This window comes from Vulpes lagopus, chromosome 1 (assembly GCF_018345385.1).
Source record: "Vulpes lagopus strain Blue_001 chromosome 1, ASM1834538v1, whole genome shotgun sequence".
In the NCBI taxonomy this organism is placed as follows: domain Eukaryota; kingdom Metazoa; phylum Chordata; class Mammalia; order Carnivora; family Canidae; genus Vulpes; species Vulpes lagopus.
The window spans coordinates 64343162-64360357 of record NC_054824.1 but is presented as its reverse complement, the minus strand read 5'-3'; the positions used below and the strand labels follow the sequence as shown (position 1 = coordinate 64360357).

General features: G+C 41.6%; 1 protein-coding gene across 6 annotated transcripts in view; it reads left to right on the top strand.

Annotated features, from left to right (window-relative positions):
• The window catches only part of DAAM2 (dishevelled associated activator of morphogenesis 2), a 115838-nt gene that overhangs the window by 94151 nt on the left and 4491 nt on the right, over window positions 1-17196 (top strand). For all 6 annotated transcript variants that reach the window (XM_041734023.1, XM_041733781.1, XM_041733710.1 and 3 more), the window contains 8 exons: window positions 810-916; window positions 2126-2210; window positions 4079-4185; window positions 4300-4388; window positions 14464-14632; window positions 14792-14899; window positions 15829-15889; window positions 17053-17184. In XM_041734023.1, coding sequence (XP_041589957.1) covers window positions 810-916; window positions 2126-2210; window positions 4079-4185; window positions 4300-4388; window positions 14464-14632; window positions 14792-14899; window positions 15829-15889; window positions 17053-17184 — 858 coding nt within the window. The remainder of the gene's footprint in view (window positions 1-809; window positions 917-2125; window positions 2211-4078; window positions 4186-4299; window positions 4389-14463; window positions 14633-14791; window positions 14900-15828; window positions 15890-17052; window positions 17185-17196) is intronic.

Here is a 17196-nt window from a genome sequence, read left to right as displayed (position 1 = left end):
CCACCTGGCCCAAGGCAAGGCCATACTATAACACTGCACAGGCTGGATGCTGCACAATCCCAAGGGCACAATTCACAAAGATAATGATGTGAGTGGCAGCCCCTGGAATTATGCAACATGGAGCATGTGCTTGGAATACTAGAGTAAAAACTCGTTTACTATTTACCTCACCAAGGGCCCAAGAAAAGGGAGGGGATCTGACTTTTGGGGAATCTGCCTAGTGGAACCCCAGTGGAAAGAATTATTCATGGAACTCTGCCTCAGTTTCCCCACCTCTGAACTTGTGAATGCCTTCTACTCTGGGCACATTGGGCAGTGCCTAAAGTCCCCAGGTGTCCAGGAACTGACCTGATGGGTATTTGGAACCAGCTTCTCATCATAAGCTTGGGGAAGCTCTCCAGGTGGGGTGGTAGAGTGGGGGCTGATTCTCTGTGATGCTGGGGATCATATCACATTGCCCAAAGCCATGGGTACCAGTTACTCCCCCTACATTGAGAAAGTTCCTTCTCCAGTTTGCCCAGAGAGGGCAATGTCTAAAAAAAAAGGGCTCTTCATTGCCCCAACCCCTTCTAGCCTAGATGCTTCCTAGTAGAGTTGGTTATTAACCACCCTTCTCTCTTTCTCTGTCTTTCTCTGTCTTTCTCTCTCTCTCTCTCTCTCTCTCCTATCTTTTTCTTATCCTTTCTTCTGCTTGCACCAGGAGCAACCCCTGATTGCTGGGAGTGGCTCCCGGGGGGGTGGGTTGGGCAAGGAGAGGATTGTGGAACACATTCATACCTCAACCTTTCTACTTGGCTTGTTGGTTTCAGAAAGAACTGGGCTCCACAGAGGACATCTACCTGGCCTCCCGCAAGGTCAAAGAACTGTCAGTCATTGATGGCCGAAGGGCACAGAACTGCATCATCCTTCTCTCCAAGTATGTGTTTGCCCTGCCTCTTCAGTCCCTGGGAGGGATGGACCCCCCCAGGAAGCAGACCCCTAAGGGTGCTAGAGCAAAAGCCTACAACAGAACTGAATCCCTGGGGGACAAGGGGTAGCAGAGGAATGAGGCGACAGCAGTCTCTGTGCTTCCCCTGCCCCTGAAGTCCCCTGAGAATGGTAGACGACCACTGATCTAGAACCTTTTCTTGGGAGCCCATGTTCAGCAGCTGTGTGAGGCTCTACAGACAGGAAACTGCCCCAGTCACGAGGTCTGACCAGCCTGATCAGCGTCTGGCAGCAGAGTTACTCTAAGCCCATGGAGGGCCCCGCTAGGCTTAGGCCACAGAGCAGCATGATCTCAGCCCCCAAGCATTTCCCGCGGCTGCCGAACAAACAGGGCAGTATCTGTACTAACAGCACAGCTTCTGTGCGGGGCCTCCCGCCTGAGCCAGGGTCAGAGGGTACCACCACCCATACTATTCTTAGTACTGCCCCAGCCTCTCTGGGACATCCATTCCCCTTTCTTCCCACAGGCCTCAGGCCTCAGTTTCTCTCTCTTGAAGGTGGGGGAGAGTTCTGTGACTCCAGGGCTCCAAGTGGTGTGCATCTGGAGGGGATAGGGAAGGGCTGTGTGTGTATGTGTGTGTGTGTGTGTGTGTGTGTGTGTGTTTGTGTGTGTGTCTAGGGGTTGGCTTGTCCCTCACTCAGACAGCAAGATGTATGGGAACAGCTGTGTGAGAGCTGAGGCGCTGTCAGAAGACCTGAGAGCTATTCTGTCTTCTGACAATGAAGGAAGCAGGAAACAGCCCCCTCTGTGGCCTGCCGATATTCCCATCCTCCCTTGGAGATGCAGTAGGTATTTTAGGCATAAGGAGGAGAAGGATCAGAAACCTTTTGCCCTCTTTGTCTACATTAGAGATGGCCCTTTTACTCCCAAATGTCCCTACCACTTATGTCAGAGACTCAAGCAAGAGACCAGACTCCAGTCAATACTTAGAGAATAAAATATCCAATTATTAAGTTTATGGAGTAAACTATATGAGTTTAGTTAGAGAAGGCTTTGCAGAGGAGGTAAGGGGAGAGCACTATGGAATATACTCCCATGTCCACGTGAGGGAGAGAGCGCAGTGGAGGGGAACGGCTGGGGTCTGTCCTGAGCAGAGTGGCCAGGCCAGGTTGCTCAAGGGGCAGGGTTTTGCTTTAGGTTGAAGCTTTCTAATGAGGAGATCCGGCAAGCCATCTTGAAGATGGACGAACAGGAGGACCTCGCTAAGGACATGCTGGAGCAGGTGAGGCCCCTCGTGGGGAGGGGGGTTGGGAGCTGAAACTAGGGGGGAGCTGCACTTCTTCCTGCCCACAGAGAGGCCAAGACTCTTAGGTCAAGGGGAAATCAGGCTGGAGGGTAGAGGAGTTGAGGAGAAATTTATAGATATTCCCTGGACCAGCCATTCTGAGGGGATATCAGGAAAGACAGCATCAAAATAACTAAAAAAACAAAACAAAGAAAGAAAAGAAAAGAAAGAAAGAAAAGAAAAGAAAAGAAAAGAAAAGAAAAGAAAAGAAAAGAAAAGAAAAAAGACTGCATCTGTTCCAGGGAATTGAGGCCCTTGACAGGAGATATGAGCTATGATCCCTCCTGGGTCCCAAGGCAAGTCAGAGTGACCCATAGTCATATATTCCCCAAATCTCTTTAACCTCAATTTATTGGGTCCTTCAAGAGAAACCTAGAAGGCACCAAATAAAACCACCATCAGTTGGACCTCATTAGAATTAAGAACTCTGTTCATTGAAGGGTACCATTACTAGAGTGAGAAGACAAGCCAGACCGTAGAAGACATTTCTAGGAGCTCTACAAATCAGTGAGAAAATGACAAACAGCTTCACTTGAAAATGAGCAGAAGACTTGAACGGGTACTTCATGAAAGAGAATTTCCAAGTGGCTTGACATTCTTAACCATTAGAGAATTTCTTCTATTAGAGAAATAGAGTAAACGCACTGAGGCAGAACTACACACCCACTGGAATAGCTAAAATTGAAAATACTGACAATGCCAAATGCTGGCAAGGGCATGAAGCAACTGGAATTCTCATTGGGTATAATAATTTGGAAAACAATTCCGCAGTACACACAAAGGCTGAACCTATCCTACTGCCTAGCAGTCCCACTGCTAGATGCAGAGATATAATGCAAGCATTGACTATAAAAGATATACTCAAGAATATTTATAACAGTTTTATTCATGGAACAACCCAACTGTCCATCAATAAGAAAGTGAATAAATAGACTGGTATATTCCTACAATAGAATACTGTTCAGCAATGTATAAAAAGCAAACTACCAATACTTACAGCATGGATGAGTCCCAGACAGTATGTTGTGTGAAAGAAGCCAGACATCAAAGAAAACACACAGCACGAGTCCATTTATGTGAAGTTCAAGAATAGGCAAATCTAATCTAAGGTGATAGAATTTAGTTGAGTTTATAGTGGGGGAGGGGTTGGCTTATTGAAGTGATACAAGAGAACTTTCTAGGGAATGGAAATCTAGATCTTAATCTGGATGGGGGTTCAGTGGGTGGTTTTGTGAAAACTCATTGAATTGCATACTTAAGATGGATGAATTTTGGGGTGCTTGGGTGGTTCAGTTGGTTAAGCATCTGACTCTTGATTTTGACTCAGGTCATGATTTCAGGGTCCTGGGATTGAGCCCTGCATCAGGCTCTGTACTCAGCACAGAGTCTGCTTAGGGTTCTTCCTCTCCCTCGCTCTGCCCCTCTCCCCTTGCCTGTGTTCTCTCACTCTCAAATTAAAAAAAAAAAAAATCTTTTAAAAAAAAGATGGATACATTTTATATAAATTATACTTCAATAAACTTGGGTTTTGTTTATAGAAAAACAAATCATTGAGCCGTGCACCCAAGAACAGTATACTTTATATTCCATCTCAGTTTTAAAAAGTGAAAAAAGAAATGTCTGGAGCTGAGTGTCCTGTGGTCCCCTTTAGGCAGATGAGGAATAACTCTCCCACATGAGGATGCCTCTCTCTTTTAAGGACCCTTCCCCATCTTGAGCGTGTTCAGTGCATGTGCATCCATGCATCACATGCTCATATCAGCTTCTCACCAGTTTCCTGTCTGACCTTCATCTGCTCTTTACAGCTCCTCAAGTTCATCCCAGAGAAAAGCGACATTGACCTCCTTGAGGAGCACAAGCATGAAATAGAGCGGATGGCCCGTGCTGATCGCTTCCTCTATGAAATGAGCAGGTCAGGGCAGCAGGCACAGAGGAGGGGCTGGGAGTGCACAGGTAAAGGAAGGGCTGGAGCTAGCTCCTGGGGCTGGACAGGGCTGCCTCATGATGTAGCTTGCCCTGTCCACAGGATCGACCACTACCAGCAGCGACTGCAGGCCCTCTTCTTCAAGAAAAAGTTCCAGGAGCGGCTGGCTGAGGCCAAGCCCAAGGTGGAAGGTATGGTTGAGGATGTGGGGAGGCCTAGAGCGGAGAGGCATCTGGGAAGGCCCAGGGGCAGCAGTCAATGAATAGAGATGGAGGAAAACTTTCTTATTCTCAACCTCCACCCCACAAAAAAAAAGAAAGAAAGAAAGAGAGAGAGAGAGAGAGAAAGAAAGAGCGAGCGAGCCAAGGACAAAATTTAAAACTAGGATTATTATAGAAATAGCACTTGTTTATATTAGCACATGTGCCAAACACGTGGCATGTTTCCTCAGCCTGTACACTCTCCAGGGTGGGGGATCTGTTGACATTTGCCCCAGCATGGGGAAGAAATGCTGAATAGATGATAAGAGCAAGCACCTAGAACAGAGCCTGGCATGTATTGAGCACATCATTCTTTACCCTGCCCAAGAAGGACTAAGTTCATAGAAGACCCCTGGACACATTATTTTAAGTGTGGGCTACTCAGAAAAGTTGGAAATAAGTAAGGTAATCCCTGGAGGCATCTGGTTTTCTGGGTTCGGGAATCCTTCCTACACAGGCCTTTCCCAGATGGGCACTTTGTAATTCAATTAAAACCATGTAATAAGCACTGCATGAAACATTCCACATGGATGGTCTCATTAGTCCTCACAACATCCCTCTGGGTGATCCATTCTCTCATGTCTAAAATGGGGACATGCTGCCTGAGGCCATGTTACCAGTGAGTGGTGAAGCCAGGATTGGAACACAGATGTTCTTCAGAATTCATCCCTCACTCCTGTCCTGTAGTACTTCATAGATGATGGCAGAGGACACAGGGGCAGGGAGTTGGGGGAAAAGGCAGGCTGGTCCATCAAGACCCACAAGTAGAGAAGCAGGAGAGGCTGTGAGGCTCACTTGGAGGGAGGACAAGACAGGACAGGAGAGTAGAACAAGAGAGCCTGAGCCCAGGATGTTGAGGGGGACAAGCTGGGGGCAGAGCAGAGCATGGGCCCCCTCTGCTGGACACCAGGGCTGGCCAGCACTCGCTGGGATGCCCAGTCCAGGGAATGGCCCTTTCTGGAGCTGCTTCAGGGAGGCTTCAGGGTCAGGGTAGTTGGTATGTGACAGAGCTGGAGGCAGACATTTTCTGCAGTCTGGCTCCTGCTCCCCCTCCACACACACGTGTGCATTTACACACACAAGGGAACTGCATGCTGGCTGTAATCCTAAGTAACTGTTCTGAGGCAGAAGGATTTAGATCAGCAGTGACTCTGCAGGCCTGAGGTCTGGAAGTACCTTCCGCCCTGGTGATAGGTGAATCCCTACCTTCATACAACCTTCTCTGACCTCCCGCAGACTGCCTTTGGGGCATGAGGCATGGATATGGGGATCAGCCAAGACATTTGCTCAATCATTTATGTCTTGAGTCAGTGGAACAAATGTGAGCAACTGCCATTTGGAGTTGTGGGACCAGACTAGGTTAGCCACTGGAGTAGGGTTAATTTCAGATAGTCTCAGAGCCCACCCCTAAACTCTCCCTAAAGGTTAGTCACTGAATGCTCAGGAGAATCTCCCTTTAATATCACACGAAGTAGAGCAGTTCATGTTTTGGATGGCAAAACCTGCTGGGAAAGGTAATAATTGCTCTGCTGTAGCAATGGCTGCTAGCTATTCTAGAGTGATCTGGATGTCTCTTCCTCTGAGAGAAAGAGGTGGCTGAGGTTGTATCTTACAGAATCAGGTCAGTGGTTTGACTAGAGGTGGAGACCAGAGGATTGTGCAGGAGTTGGAATTCATATTTTTCTTTCAGTTCTAGGAAATATCCTGGGAAAGCTAAGATCTGGCCTATCCCAGGTAGTGATAGCTATTGATAACTTTCCCACCCCCCACACTTTCCAGCAGGGCCTCAGGGTCCATTGTCAAAAGCCAATTCACCAAATTTGATAGATTTGCCAATTCTGTGAATATATTCATGAAACATATTTTTTGTGAATATATTCTTATGACTATGTTCATTGCTGAATATACCAAATTTACTGATTCTCATTTTGAATACATTTACTGAATATAGTCAAGATGAATATGGTTTCAAATGTAAACATTCTTATGAATATATTCACGAATATATTATTCTTATGACTATATGTAAAATGCCTGCATTGCAATGGGAGCTTTCCCATTTATGCTGATTTCCTTTGAACTCTTGTCAATTTCTGTTTTGCCAACATTTTAGCATTTTTAGGGAGATTCTTTCGCAAATTTCTCAAATAGCATATCAACCTTAGAAAAACTATCCCAACCAATATAAATTGCCAAAAACTTTGAAAAACTACTTATAAAAGTAAACTTTTAATTCAAATATGCATATAGAAATGTGCATAAATCACAAGCATCCTACTTGATGAGTTATCACAAAGTGAACTCACCTGTGAAAACACTCAGGTCAAGAACTGGAATATTGCCAGCTCCAAACAGCCCTTCCTCATGTCCACCTCTCAAACACTATCCGTTGTAACCATTGCTCGGTCTCCTCTAAAGGTTTTGTTTGTCTTGAACTTTATGTAAATGGTATTCCATAGTATGAATGATTTTTATGTTGGTTCCTTTTGCTCAGCATTATACTTGTAAGTTACCCTCTTGTTACAAGTAGCAGTGAGTTATTCATTTTCAGTGCTGCATTTTATTCCATTGCTTGAATATCGTTTTATTTAACCAATTTATAATTTAAGAAATGACTAGAAACCACTCTAATAATCATCAAGAGTAATGCTGTTGTTAGATCAGAGAATATACACATGTTCAATGGTAGCAGCTACTGACAAAACTTTTATAGTTTCTTTTTAAAATTTAAAGTTACAATTTTATTGCTCATTTCATAATGTGTATAAAGTATAGTTGACACACAATGTTACATCAGTTTCAGATGTACAATATAGAGATTGTATGTTATGCTATGTCTACCATAGGTGTAGCTACACTATATAATGCCGTTACACCATTGACTATATTCCCCATGCTGTACATTTTATCTCCATGATTTATTTATTCTATTACTGGAAGCCTGTATCTACCTTTCCCTTCACTCATTTTGCCCATCCCCTCACCTTTCTCCCTTCTGGCAACCATTTAGTTTATTCTCTGTATTTATGAGTCTGTGTCTGGTTTTTGTTTGTTCATTTTGTTTTTTAGATTCCACATATAAGTAAAGTCATACAGTGTTTGTCAGTCTCTGACTTATTTCACTTAGCATTATACCCTCTAGATCCATCCATGCTGTCACAAATGGTAAGATCTTATTCATTTTTATGGCTGAGTAATATTCCATTGTGTGCATCTTCTTTATTGGTGTACTGGAAAATTTCCCCTAGCTTTACTGAACTATGATTGACAAATAAAAATTCTACATATTTAAGGTGTACCAGTGTATGTACCTGAGATTCACAATTGTATATATTTAAGGCAATGGCTTTTAATTCCAGTAAAATTAACGTACAGTGTTCTGTTCAGTGTTAGGTATGCAGAAGACGGGATTCAACAATTCTATGCATTACTCACTGCTCATCACAATAAGTCCACTCTTAATTACCTTCATCTATTTCACCTACCCCCCCCCACCTCCCCTCTGGCAACCACCAATTTGTTCTTTATATTTAAGAGTCTGATTTCTTTGGTCTCTTTTTTTTCTTTGTTTGGATGGTACTGGCACATAAATAGACACATAGATCAATGGAACACAATAGAGACCCCATAAATAAAACCCTAATTATATGGTCAATTAATCTACAACAAGGATGGCAAGAATATGCAATGAGAAAACGTCTTTTCAATAAATAGTGCTGGGAAGCCTGAACAGCAACATGCAAAAGAGCAGAACTGGATGATTTTCTTACACCAATCATAAAAATAAACTTGAAATGGATTAAAGAACTAAATGTGAGGGCAGCCCGGGTGGCTCAGCAGTTTAGTGTCACCTTCAGCCCAGGGCGTGATCCTGGGGTCGGGATCAAGTCCCACATCAGGCTCCCTGCATGGATCCTGCTTCTCCCTCTGCCTGTGTTTCTGCCTCTCTCTCTACTCTCTCTCTCTCTCTCTCTCTCTCTCTCTCTGTGTGTGTGTGTGTGTGTGTCTCTCATGGGGAAATAAATAAAATCTTAAAAAAAGAACTAAATGTGAGACCTGAAACCATAAAAGTCCTAGAAGAAAACATAGGCAGTAATGTCTTTAACATCAGCTTTAAGAAACATTTTCCTAGATACGTCTCCTTTGGCAAGGGGAACAAAAGCAGAAATAAACTATTAGGACTATACCAAAATAAAAAGCTTTTACACAACCATATTTTCTTTATCCATTCATCTATTAATGGATACTTTGGTTGCTTCCATTTCTTGGCTATTATAAAAATGCTGCAGTAAACATAGGGGTGCAGATATCTTTTTGAATTAGTGTTTGTATTTTTTTGGGTAAAGACCCAGAAGTGGAATTATTGGATCATGCAGTATTTCTATCTTTAATTTTTGAGGAACTTCCATACTGTTTTCCTAGTGGCTATACCAATTTACATTCCCACCAACAGTGCACAAGAGTTCCTTTTTCTCCACATCCTCTATAATACTTATTATTTCTTGTCTTTTTAATTTTAGCCATTCTGATGGTATAGGTTAAGATCTCATTGTGGTTTTGATTTGCATTTTCCTGATGATCAGTGATGTTGAGCATCTTTTGGGGTGTCTGTTAACCATCTGTATGTCATCTTTGGAGAAATGTCTCTTCAGGTCTTCTGCCCATTTTTAAATTGGATTTTTTGGTGTTATATAAGTTTTTAAATATATTTTGCATACTAAAACCTTATCAGGTATACTGTTTGCAAATATCTTCTCCCATTCAATAGGTTGCCTTGTTGTTCTGTTGATGGTTCCTTTTGCTGTGCAAAAGGTTTTTATTTTGATGTAGTCCCAACAGTTTATTTTTGCTTTTGTTCCCCTTCCCTAAGAAGATATACCCAGGAAAATGTTTCTAAGATCAGTGTCAAAGAGTTTATTGCCCATATTTTCTTCTAGGAGTTTTATGATTTCAGGTCTCCCATTTAGGTCTTTAATCCATTTTGAGTTTACTTTTGTGTATGGTTTAAGGAAGTGGTCCAGTTTCACCAGCACTCCTTATGGTCTTTTCCCCATTGTAAATTCTTGCCTCCTTTGTCTTTCTCTTTCTGCTTAATTACTAGTATATAGAAATGCAATCAATTTCTGTGTATTCATTTTGTATCCTATTTTACTGAATTCATTTATTCCAATACATTTTTAACAGAGTCTTTACGGTTTTCTATGTATAATATCATGTCATCTGCAAGTAGTGATAGTTTAACTTCTTCCTTATCAATTTGGCTATCTTTTTAAAAATTTTTATTTATTTATTTATTCACAAGAGACCCACAGAGAGAGGCAGAGACATAGACAGAGGGAGAGGCTGGCTCCCCATCGGAACCCTGATGTGGGATTCGATCCCAGGACCCAAGGATCATGACCTGACCCAAAGGCAGATGCTCACTGAGCCACCCAAGTGCCCCCAATTTAGATATCTCTTATTTCTTGTCTGATTGCTGTGAGTAGGACTCCCACTACTATGTTAAATAGAGCTAATGAGAGTGGGCATCCTTTTCTCATTCCTGATCTTAAGGGTAAAGCTTTGTTTCCTACTATTGAGTATGATGATAGTTATGTGTTTTTCATATATGATCTTTATTATGTTGAGGCATGCTCCCTCTAAACCTACTTTATTGAGAGTTTTTATAATGAACAGATGAATTTTGTCAAATGCTTTTTCTGCATCTACTGAAATGAACATATGGTCTTTATCCTTTCTCTTGTTGTCATGTATAATGTTGATTTATAAAGATTGAACCATCCCTGCATCCCTGTAATGAAACCTACTTGCTCATGAATGATTTTTTTTAATGTATTGTTGATGCAGTTTGCTAGTATTTTGTTGAGAATTTATGCATCTATGTTCATCAAGTATATTGGCCTGCAGGGTTTTGTTTTTTTGTGGATTTCGTTTGGTTTTGTTTGGTTTCGGGTTTTTTTTGTGGGTTGTTTTGTTTTGGTAGTGTCTTTGTCTGCTTTTGGTATCAGGATAATGCTGTCTTTATAGAATATATTTGGAAAATTTCCTCCCTCTTCTATTTTTTGAAAGAATTTGAGAATAGATATTCTGATTCAATTTTGGAAAATTATATGTTCCTAGGGATTTATCCATTTCTTTTAGGTTGTCCAATTTGTTGGCATATAACTTTTCATAGTAGTCTCATAATCCCTGCTATTTCTGTGGTGTTAGTTATCACTTCTTTCATTTCTGATTTTATTCATTTGTGTCCTTTTTTTCTTGAGGAATATGACTAAAGGCTTATCACTTTTGCCTGACTTTTCAAAGAACCAGCTCTTGGTTTCATTGATCTTTTCCATTTTTAAGGCTCTATTTCATTTATTTCTGCTCTTTTACTTCCTTCTGATCACTTTTTTTTCTAGTACTTTTAGGTATATGGTTAGATTGAGATTTCTTTTTTATTTCTTGAGGTAGACTTGTATTGCTATAAATGTCCCTTTTTGAACTTTTGCTGAGTCTCAAAGATTTTGGATAATTTTCATTTTCACTTGTCTCCACGTATTTTTTTTTATTTCTTCTCATTTCTGATTGATCCGTTGGTTGTTTAGTACATGTTATTGCTTCTATGTGTTTGTTTCTCTAGTTTTTTTTTCTTGTGATGTGTTCAGAAAAGATGATATGGTTTCAGTCTTCTTGAATTTATTAAGACTGCTTTGTGGCCCAACCTGTGATCTATCCTGGAGGAATGTTCTATGTGCACTTGTAAAGTGTATTCTGCTGTTTAGGGATTGAATGATCTGTGTATATCTGTTAAGTCCATCTGGTTTTATGTGTCATTGAACAACTCTGTTCCCTTATTGATTTTCTGCCTGGATTATTTATCCATTGATGTAAGTGGGATGTAAGCAAGTCCCCTGCTATAAGTGTATTATTGTCAATTTCTCCCTTTATGTCTGTTAATAGTTGCTTTATGTATTTAGGTGCTCCAATATTGTGTGCATAGATATTTACAGTTGTTATATCTCTTGTTGGATGGATTGATTCCTTTATCATTATGTAATACCCTTCTTTGTCTTTTATTGCAGCCTTTGTTTTACACTTGATCTTAGCCAAAAGGCCGAGAAGCGATGCAGCCTTTGTTTTAAAGTAATTTTAAGTATTGCTACCCTGGCTTTTTTCTTCTTCCACTTCATAGAATATCTTTTTTCTATCCTTTCACTTTTAATCTGTGTCTTTATGTCTGTAGTGAATTTCTTATAGGCAGTATATAGGTGAGTTTTTTTTTAATCCATTATGCCACTCTATGTCTTTTTATTGGAGCGTTTAGACCATTTGTATTTAAAGTAATTATCAATAGTTATATACTTTTGGCCATTCGTTATGTTTTCTGGTTGTTTTTATAGTTCTTCGTTGGGATCCCTGGGTGGCGCAACGGTTTGGCGCCTGCCTTTGGCCCAGGGCGCGATCCTGGAGACCCGGGATCGAATCCCACATCAGGCTCCCGGTGCATGGAGCCTGCTTCTTCCTCAGCCTGTGTCTCTGCCTCTCTCTCTCTCTCTCTGTGACTATCATAAAAAAAAAATAAAAATAAATAAATAAATAAATATAGTTCTTCGCTGTTCCTTTCATCTTTTCTTGTTCTCTTTCCTTGTGATTAGTGACTTATTTTAGTGTTAATCTTGGCTTTATTTTTGTGTATCTATTACAGGTTTTGGGTTTGTGGTTACCATGAGGTTCATATATAACATCCTAAGTATATAGCAGTCTATATGAAATTGATGGTCACTTAAGTTTGAACATATTCTAAGAGAATTTTTTCTACTCCCCCTTCCACATTTTATGGATATGGTGTCATATTTTACATATATATATATATGAAATTTATATGTATAAATTACATATATATATATATTTATATATATATATTTTTTTTACTTCCAGTTATGGCCTTTTCTTTTCCACTTAAAGAAGTCCCTTTAACATTTCTTGTAAGGATGGATTAGTGGTGATGAATACCTTACCTTTTGTTTTCCTAGGAAACTCTTTTCTTTTCTTCAATCCTGAATGATAATTTTGCTATGTAAAGTATTCTTGGTTGTAGATTTTTCCCTTTCAGCACTTTGAATATATCCTGCTACTCCCCTCTAACCTGCAAAGTTGTTGCTGAAAAATCAACTGACAGTCTTAGAGGGGTTTCCTTTGTATGTATCTTTCCTTCTTTCTTGCCGCTTTTAAAATTCTCTATCTTTAATCTTTGACATTCTAGTTACTGTGTGTCATGGTGTAGGCCTGCTTGAGTTCATCTTACTTGGAACTCTGTTTCCTGAACCTGGATGTCTGTTTCCTTCCCCAGGTTAGGGAAATTTCAGCTATTATTTCTTCAAGTAAGATGCCCTTTTTTTTTCTTTTCCTGGGACCCCTATCATGTGAATGTTTGTTCACTTGTCCAAGAGATCCCTTAATCTGTCCTCATTTAAAAACTTTTTTTTTTTTTTGCTCTTCAGCTTGTTTTCCATTACCCCATCTTCTAGATTGCTGATCTATTTTTCTTCATCTGCTAATCTGTTGATTCTCTCTAATGTATTTTTCATTTCAGTTATGCTAACTCTGAAATTTTTGTGTATTTTCTCTTTGTTAAAGTTCTTACTGAGTTCTACTCTTCTCTCAAGTCCAGTAAGTATCTTTATGATTATTATCTTAAACCCTTTATCAGGCATACTGCTTATCTCCATTTCATTTCATTCTTTTTCTGATGCTTTGTTTTGTTTGGAGCGTATTCCTCTGTCTCCCCATTTTTCTTGACTTTCAGTCTTTATTTCTATGAATAGTTTTTCTCTAAAACGTGAAGGACTGGTCTTGTGTATGGTCATCCCCTGTTTAGGCTACATGTGTCTTTGGCTAGCTATTGCTGTGGCTGGTGTGGGCTGAGGATCTGAGGGTACTCTGTTCTGGGGTTGCCCTGGTGGGATGGCAGGAAATGAAGTGGCTGCATTCCAGGGTGGCCCTGGGGCTCTGTGCACAGAGAGTGTCCTAGAAGGACAACTGAGGCTGAAGTGGGTACAAGCTGGGAGGTCCTGGGGATCTCTACATCTCTACATTATAGCCTTCTTTTTTTCTTTTCTTTTCTTTCTTTCTTTTTTTTTTTTCAATCACTTACTTGTAAGTGATTTTGAAGATTTCTGCAAACTTTTAGTCAGATGGTTCTCATTTTATCTCCAGAGCAGCATCTTAAGGAATGTTCAGTTTGGCGTAAGCTGAAAATCATGGGATGGTTTGGTGCTCCTATCACCACACTTAATAATCAAAACACATATTCCATAACTTGTAGCCAAAATTTCAATGTAGGATTTGTATCCCAATTTTATGCATCTGCCCTAAGTGCATAATAGCTGAAGATGGGCCAGAGCATCCACATTGGAATGAAATATTGAAGTTTTGGTTACTGTTAACCTTAGTTTGTATTTATAGCAAATGTATTATTTAAGGCATTGGAGAGAAATTATTAAAATGCCTAAAAGTTGGGAAAAAATTTAAATTACATTAAACAATGTCAAGTAAACTATTAAAGATACCACCAACTGCAAGGTATACCATTATATTATAGAACAAAAATATAGAAATACTGGTGACATGTTATAATTTAAGTGACAGGGATTTTTTTCTCCCCCCCAAAAATAAATAAAAGATCATTGCAAAAGAGGTACATGTAAAACGCTGAAATTAAAATTTTTAAGCTTAAAACAGTAAAAGTATTATATTCTTGTGTATATCCATAGAAAGACTATAATAATAATCTTTGAATATATACAAAAAAAAGTTATTCTTAAATATGTTAAGAAGAATTGGCACATTCTGAGAATAGGTTGTTGAATTGGCTTTTGGCAAGTTTTCCCGCTTCCCACTGGTGGGTATGGAATAGATCAATTTGTTGAGACTAGACTTTGTGGTGGCATCATCCTGGAGCTCAAGAGGACCAGCTGCCCTGGCCTAGTGTCTGCAGGGCTCTGACCTGTCCCTCCTCTCCCAGCCATCTTGCTGGCCTCCCGGGAGCTGATCCGCAGCAAGCGTTTAACACAGATGCTTGAGGTCGTCCTGGCCATTGGCAACTTCATGAACAAAGGGCAGCGTGGGGGTGCCTATGGGTTCCGGGTGGCCAGCCTCAACAAGATTGCAGACACCAAGTCCAGCATTGACAGGTGGGACTCTATCTGCTTCTTTATCTTGCATCTCCCTAGACCCTGGCCTCTCCTCTCCTCCTCCCATTTCCAACCCAAACTCCTTACATTTTCCCCCTGACCCCTCCCCTTAGTTTCCTCCTGGCCCTCATTCCTTTACCCCTGACCTTTCATCTACAGAAACATCTCTCTGCTCCATTACCTGATCATGATCCTGGAGAAGCACTTCCCTGACATCCTGAACATGCCCTCAGAGCTACAGCATCTTCCAGAAGCCGCCAAAGTCAAGTGAGGGGCACTTCCAAGGCTTCTTTCTCCCTGTGATCACAGCACTTTTGTCTAGATTTCCTTTATTGCTATTGTGGGATGACTAGGAATGGGCAGTGTCTCAGGGTCTGCTTTTAGGAGAAACAAATGAAGACTGGCTACTTGCTCTCAAATCCTTATTTCGGGGATGCTCCTGGAAAACAGTGCAAAGTGAGCCAGGGGTGAGAAAAATACTATTAACAAGTATTAAGCCAGTTACCTCTGGAACAACTGGAGCTTAATCCCTTCAGGGAAGCCTGTGAGACAGCATAGGACACTCATTTGACTTATTCAAGAGGTCAGGGAGCTAGGATAGCATACCCCATTTTCTATCAGTCATTGGCTGAGTATCACTGGGCAGGGCATAACTCTGGCCATAGGTATAGGCAGAGGGAGCTCTGGGCCCCAGAGAAAGTGGTCATATCATTGGAAGTCAAGACTCTTCACTACGATGGATGATCCAGGGAGATATGGATGTGTCACCAATGATATCTGCTACAGGCAAGAACACAGACTCGAACAGCCATAGGCTTATAGAAGAATCTCCAAAAAAAGCAGAAGTGCAGTGGAAAATGGTTAATATGCAACAAATGCTTCCTGCACATGCAGGACACCATGTTAAGAATTTTAAGTATTACCTGGTGGTATTAAAAATAATTCAAGTCAGAGGCCCTGTGTTAGAAACCTAATATTCGGCATAACATTTCTGATCTGAAAGGATCTTTAGAACCTAAGTTTTAGCCCTTTTATTTTGTAGAAGCACAGAGGCGAGGTGATTTGCCAGGTCCACACGTTAGTGACCAAAGCAGGGCTGGAGCATGGGTCCACTGACTCCAAGGCCATTGTACTTTGCACTGTCATCTTCCTGAACCACTCTCCGCAATTCTTCCTTCCTGTATGTCTCCCCACAGCCTGGCGGAGCTGGAGAAGGAGGTGGGCAACCTCAGGAGAGGCCTCAGAGCAGTTGAGGTGGTGAGTACATCTATGCCTGCTTGGAGTTTGAGGGGGGTGCTGTTAGAGGCAAAAGCTGCCCCTGTTGCCTGTGTCTTTGCTGGAGGCTATACCCTGTGCAGTTATTCTAGCATCCCAGGAGGAACTTTGGGACACAGAAATGCATCAGAGAGGGTCTACTGTCTGGAGATCCATCATTTTACCAAGTGCTAGGCAGCAACAGAGCTAGCCCTCAGGAAAGGATGACTGGATTATTTAGGGCTTCAATTTAGACTCTCAATGAGGGAATATCTGAGACTAGCCAGGTCACTGTCTAGCACATCTATTGGGCACTAGAGTAGAATGAACCATAAATTGGCCACATGCTTAAGTCTGATTCAAGTAGAAAGACTATTTACATCCCTTGGAAGCCAATTAGGTGGAGGTAGCACATAGTGTAGGACACTGGGCACAACTATCCCCAGAAATTCCTGCCTTATATCTCTTCTTCCTGGGCCAGTAGTGGGCCCAGGGGCTACGCCCAGGTGTGTCTAGTCGTCACCATTCCTGCTCTGATGGCTTCTCAGATATTCTCATCTCTGGCCCTAGGCTAGGCTGGTCTCATATGGCAATGGTCCCAATCCTTTGTCCTCCACATTTAGGATCTAGAGACCCTTTCCATCTTTACTGGGGGATGGGGGAGGTATGCAGGTAAGGGGAGAATGACCTTAGAGAAAGAAGATAAGTATGAGAAAGAACTTTTCATTGCCACTATGGTGGTGGTGGGGCCAATTTCCAATTTATAGCCCTTTTAAAGTGCTACTCAAAGCATGGCCTGTGACCAGCAGGATCCACATGAGCTAGAAAATTTAGAAATGCATCCCACACTTGAATCTCCATATGCACCACCTGTGGGTTTTATTAAAATGCAGATTCTGATTACCTAGCCCTGGGGAAGGACCTGAGAATCTGTATTTCTTCAAATTTCCCAGGTGATACTGTTGCTGGTCCCATACCACACTGGGAAGCAAAGGTCTAGAGAAAGAAAGATGGCAGTGGTGTATGAGGGATAACTCTCACAATCTTTGCTACCCTTAGAATTGTGAGGCTAGGCAGGCAAGAGGGGTGGGAAATGTGATGGCCCCCAGAATTCCTGACTTTTATGCTGGTACCCATCTAACCAGCACATCACTCTCCCTCCTCAGGAGCTGGAATACCAGAAGCGGCAGGCACGGGAACCAAATGACAAGTTTGTCCCAGTCATGAGTGACTTCATCACCGTCTCCAGCTTCAGCTTCTCAGAGCTGGAAGACCAGCTGAATGAGGCCAGGGAAAAGGTAAGTGTGGCC